Source organism: Triticum dicoccoides, chromosome 1B, assembly GCF_002162155.2.
Source record: "Triticum dicoccoides isolate Atlit2015 ecotype Zavitan chromosome 1B, WEW_v2.0, whole genome shotgun sequence".
In the NCBI taxonomy this organism is placed as follows: Eukaryota; Viridiplantae; Streptophyta; class Magnoliopsida; order Poales; family Poaceae; genus Triticum; species Triticum dicoccoides.
In genome coordinates this window covers 21,668,761-21,674,249 of record NC_041381.1, presented here as the reverse complement: position 1 = coordinate 21,674,249, position 5,489 = coordinate 21,668,761, and the positions used below count along the sequence as shown (strand labels likewise).

The following is a 5,489-nucleotide window of genomic DNA, read 5'->3' as shown; positions in this document are numbered from 1 at the left end:
AATGTTTTGAGAAAAAAAAATCTGTACATATGATCTTCAAATTTCGTAGTGCAAAGTAGAAGTTTGACAGAAGACATGTCACCTATAGTTGTGATACGGAGAGAGTAATAATATGTGAACATTAACTGCAATCTATTGTATTCATGTGGTGGAGCCTTGTTTATATTAACTAACTGCAATTCCCGTCTTGGAATCAGAAATGAGAATCCTCTCATCATCCATATCGCCAGTTTTCACACTGTGAATCTTACCCATACTGTAAGTTGCCGAGATTTTTGTGCACTTGAAAAACTGTGAATCTTACTGATCATAATATGTTTCATTAGGTTTCCATTTAGATACAACATAAAGTACCCTCCCTTTCCATCCTTGTAGCAGCCAGCCGCAATCTTCAACAGCAAAGAATTCCTCATGATAATGTAAGTTCTTCATGTGTACTATGTTCTTTAAGATGGCTGGATCAACAGGAAGCTGTTGGAACCCAGCCTTGAGGAACCTTGCTTGCCACTGCCTATAACTTTTCGCCCTAGTCCTTTCTGCATGCTCACATGCTATGATGTTAAGTGCATCCCGCCCAAATAGGATCCTCCCAATCATCTTTCTTGCTTCATTATCCCATGGAACATTTGTATCAAGCATATCAAACATTGAAGAGTAATGGAGCACAACCTCTTTGAATCGTTGTATGAAGAAGGGAGAACTATGTAACCCATTCACTGTGCCAGAAATAAAAACCTTTGGGTTTACCCTCCTCATGGTTTTCATTAACTCATCCCTTGTGCTATTTATGGCTTCGGTTTCATGACCAAGATTCTTCATCCGAAATATGCAGTTGATTATGAGAACTTCATCCTCATCAATGTTAAGATCCTCAACTTTAATGGTGTCCCATCTTGAAGCGGCAATGCCCTGATACTGAAAAGGTACATTGAACATGTTTGCATAATCAGCTAACCGCTTCCCCGTCTCCTCGATCATTTCACAGGGGCGCAAACCTGGCCGAGGAACTTCTATACCTGTGATCCGAAGCTTAGGTGCTCCCCCTTCTTGCCGTGCAAACATTTGAATCATTAACGGCCACTGAAAGCCGAAGCTGATGCCAAAATCGATGATGTGGACTCTTTGTTGCCTTTGTGAGACATCAAGAATAGTTTGGTTGGCAAAGTAGTATGACGCCCTTTTGAAAGGGCAAGCTGCAAGAAAAAGGCTGTAAGCCTCTAACCAATCTGTGGTAATTTTTCGCTTTTCCATGAGGTTGCGATAAACCTGACCCCCGATTCTAGCCAAGCGTGCCTCGAGGCCACCCGCCAAGTAAAATGCCAGTCTCTGATTACAGTCACCATCTGCTGAAGAGTGTTGTCTTATCTTCTTTAGGAGGTCACTGGCCAACAGGTGGTTTTCTTCCGCCACAGCTTGTGCACAATGGACGAGGAGAGTCCTGACATCAACCAACTCTTTCCTCGGTTGCTTCCTAGCCCATAGCTTCCGACGTCCTTTGCTCTGGCTTTTCTGTGGATTCTTGTTTCCTGTCTCTGCCATGCTTTCTTGCAGTCTTGTTATTTGATCAAAACTCTTCCGACCATAGCATAGCAGAACTCGGTTGAAATTCTCATTTTGAATTATTGCACAAGGGGTGATGGCATGATGTTTATTGCTCCTTCCTTCCAAGATATCCCAGTTTTCGCTCATCTCTCCTACTTTTGCCTTTGTAGTCAGTTTGGAAATAGAAAGTATGCCATTCTCTAAATATATCACTAGCTTATCGATACTTGGAGCTAACATAGTTGCCTCCTCGACACCTCTCTGACATTGCAAGGTAGGGAAACCAGATCTAGAAGTCGGTCCAACACTTATTGATGGATTGTTTTGTTGAGAAAGACTCCTATTGTAGATATATGGACTCGGCGGGTTTGTTAAGGGCTGTAACACGTTGCAACTGGAACAGTCATTACTAAAGCTTGTGCTCCAGAGCCTCTTGTAAAAGTTGGTACCACTCTTATCAGGGTTGTCTGATTTACTGTTGCTGTGCATTGACGGACAGTTAGTAGCCGGCGAGTATACCTCCCCAAGAATGTCACGGAATGGCTTCTCAGCAGCCTGGAGAGCAGCCTCCCCTTGGCATATGTCGACCCTCTCGTCGACGTCTTCCATCAGCATCTGGCTTATGTAGTGAAGGGCATCATTTGATCTGATACAGCGGTGCTCAGGGCTACCCCCTGCAGCAATCTGAAATTGGTTTTGTCCATGGTTGTTGTTGACACTTGCCTGGTTGGCTGGGGAGAAAAATGTGGCATGTGGACCACTCAGGTCGTGGTTGTACACGTTGAGTTGCTGCTGGGATGGGGAATCACCATCGTATGGTTGGTCGGTTGCTGCGACGGTGTCCAGCTTGTCACGGAAAGGTTTAGTTGCCATTGTGGAAAGTCTAATTTCCACCTCAATATGAGATATATGATGCCTCTTTGTTCCACAGAAAATGAATCAGCTTGTTTTCTAGACGAAGAAAAAAGGGAAATGGAAACTAAATTATGTGAGATGAATTTCCGTTCACCTTGCTCATGTGCTATAATCTCGCAAAACGCAGTTCTGTTTCTTCCTTTTTATTAGAGATTCAACTTATGATTGTTTTTGCATGCCATACTGATTGGAAAAAAATCCATAGGCTTGCAGACACAAGAACAACTGTTTTAGCCGGTTAAACATAGAATGTTTAAGCATCCATAACAGAAACAGCGCGACTAAAATGATTTTGAATCTACGACGTGCCTAATACCACTATTCCTTTTTATTTGTAGGAGGCTCCTCATCTGACCTGAGCAAGTAGCAAAAGTAGGGAAGCACACACCTTGGTTATCAAGCAGCAGCAGCAGCAACAACAACATCAGATCCAATGCTTTGGGAGAAGAGTAGCAAGGATGTGGACTATGAAATAAGAGTAGTGAGGTTGATGTGAACTAATTTTGTCGTTCCTCTACCTTATGGCTTTGTTCCCAACGTCATAAGATTGTGATAGAGAATGGTCCAGATTACAAGCAATTATCCCGTGATTAGTTCTATGCCCAGCTGTGCATCAGAGGTATAAAAAAGTGTTTATTAGGAACGCTTTCCTGGGTATCAATATTATTAAGGTTCCTAATTGAGTCGTTAAAAATCCGAGTTAATCGAAAGGAGATGCACTATTTGAAGAATTTTTTCTTTCTTTCCCACTGAGAATTGGTGTTGATATATACTGAGATGCACTAGTTGATACATATAATGGTCTTGGTCGAATTTTTCGAGGATAGCTTGTTGTACTTCATCTCAGTAAAATAATCAGATTTCTTTTTGATTATGTTATTAGTTCAAAGTTGAATTGTTGGTGCCTAGATAGTCTGACACTTATGTTCTGCCGTACCTGGAGTATTTTACCAAGGCTTGAGTCATACAGTTGTACCAAATGTTTAAGGAGTGTAAATGCCTCTGAATGTTAGTTACAACATCAACAAGATTACTAGTTATTATGTCATGAAAATGCACATACAGATTCAATCTATAATACTAGGAGAACAGGCCAAAATAAATACTAGAAGAAAATAAAACAAAAATCTGTTAAAATTTTGGACGTAATTGAAAGAAAAAAGGAGGCACTATTCAAAAAACTTGTATTTTTTTTCATTTGGTAGTTGATATATATAATGACTGAATTTTTGGAGTGTAGTTTGTTGTACTTTAGTATGTCATTAAACCATCAGTTTTTTCTGTAATTATTTTCTTTGTGTTTCGATATTGGTATAGTGGTATCGTATAAAGGTTTTGAGATTGGTCACATATATGTGATATATTAGACGTGTTCGCGGCCATTAGTAACTAATAGATTTCACCTTCTTGTCATTTGGAGGGCTCCATCGACATCAACAACATTAATTAGTTTGATAAATTACATCTTGGCATTTAAAGGGTTCCGTCAAACATTGGTGGGATAGTAGAACCAGCATGAACATTCCATATAGAAAAGCTATGGCCTCGCCCGTGTCTTTCGGCACAAAAGTGTGCTGCCCCCAATAGTCCTCAACATCATCATGGAGGAGGCCCAGCTATGGGTCACCAAGGGTGCAAAGAAGCTTGGAAAAATTGTATTGCGTGAGTAATTGTCATGCGGTGTTGTAAGGGATGATTGTAAAACTCTATTCTTAGACATATCTTTTGCCCCCATTTTAAAAATATATATAAATCACGCAACAAAAGAACACATGTTGTTTACCTTGAAGAAAATTACAGAAATGGACAGGCAGTGTTTGTACTTCCTTTGATTTCAAAGGGTAAGCATCATTATTATTTTTTGTGTGTGAGAAAGGAAAGATAATACTAATTTTTATTGGCTGTGCATGAGTTTGCTCTTTTTCTCGAATCAATAACTCGGGTAAGACTATGAAAATACATCACACACTATGAAAATAGAAACTGGTTTGATAAGATAGACAACTAATTGAACCTTAAATTTGATTTCCGATGGGATGGAGGTACCACCATCTTCACTAACTACCTACTCCCTCCGTTCCGATTTACTCATCGTGATTTTAGTTTGAACTAAAACCACGATGAGTAAATTGGAACGGAGGGAGTATTTTTTTAGAAACCACTAACTATATACTTTGTGCTTGGTTTTCACCTGGGTTGTGTGAATGCGACCTTGTGTTGATGCCTATATGAACAACCATTGTAACTTGCTCACCTAATAATATACTCCATAAAACTTTCCCCTTTTTTTGAGGGGCTATATAAAACTTTCATCTTGTTCACCTAATAATAACTTACTGTGTGAAGGCTAACGTGACACAGCCGAGGCCCCAGGGCCCAGGCCTAGTTAAAACATGACTCAGCAGTTGAGAAAGTGCGTAAATGCTCTCCGAAGGCAGAAAACGCCTCCACTCTCCTCTCCTACGCGACCTCTCTCTCCATGGCCGCCAAGAGGAAGCTTCGCTGGTCGCCAGCGGCGGGGGCTCCAACAGCGCCAAAGGCGGAGGAAGATGAAGCGGAGAGGCTCTTCTCCTCGCGCTCCTTGGCCGACCTTGGCCTCCACCACCCCACCCTTTGCGCCCGCCTCCAAGTCCAAGATCCCTCCCTCCCCGTATCTCTGTGGCCCTAGTGATTTGGTAGTCCCCTCGGGAACCGGGAGCTCATGTCTTTTTTGAGAAAAATCTGTGCATATGATTTTCAAATTTCTAATCCGGATGGTTAAAATGATGCGCGTAGTTAAAATTTTAGAAGTTTGACTGATTACATTAGTGCATTCTATTAGAACCTTTTTTATATTAAGTACAATTTCCGCCTTCAAATCAGAAATGAGAATCCTCTGATCTTCCATATCGCCGGTTTTGAGAGATGGGCAGTGCAATATTCTACTGTAATTTACAACAAATCCAGTGCCAAGGTATGGTATTTCCACTAATCTCATGTCTTGTAGGCCCAATACACAGACCAAAAAAATAACCAAGTACGCATAGATAAAA

At 41.0% G+C, this 5,489-nt stretch overlaps 1 protein-coding gene across 1 annotated transcript; it reads right to left on the bottom strand.

Annotated features, from left to right (window-relative positions):
* Positions 1-300: 300 nt before the first annotated feature.
* LOC119314446 (scarecrow-like protein 9) lies at positions 301-2,415 on the bottom strand. Its single transcript, XM_037589170.1, has one exon. It carries the CDS (start codon positions 2,413-2,415, stop codon positions 301-303), a length of 2,115 nt encoding a protein of 704 aa, XP_037445067.1.
* Between the last annotated feature and the right edge of the window lie 3,074 nt (positions 2,416-5,489).

Bases quoted from the DNA above. Each gene is read 5' to 3' on its own strand.
- LOC119314446 (XM_037589170.1), bottom strand. From the start codon at position 2,415: ATGGCAACTAAACCTTTCCGTGACAAGCTGGACACCGTCGCAGCAACC.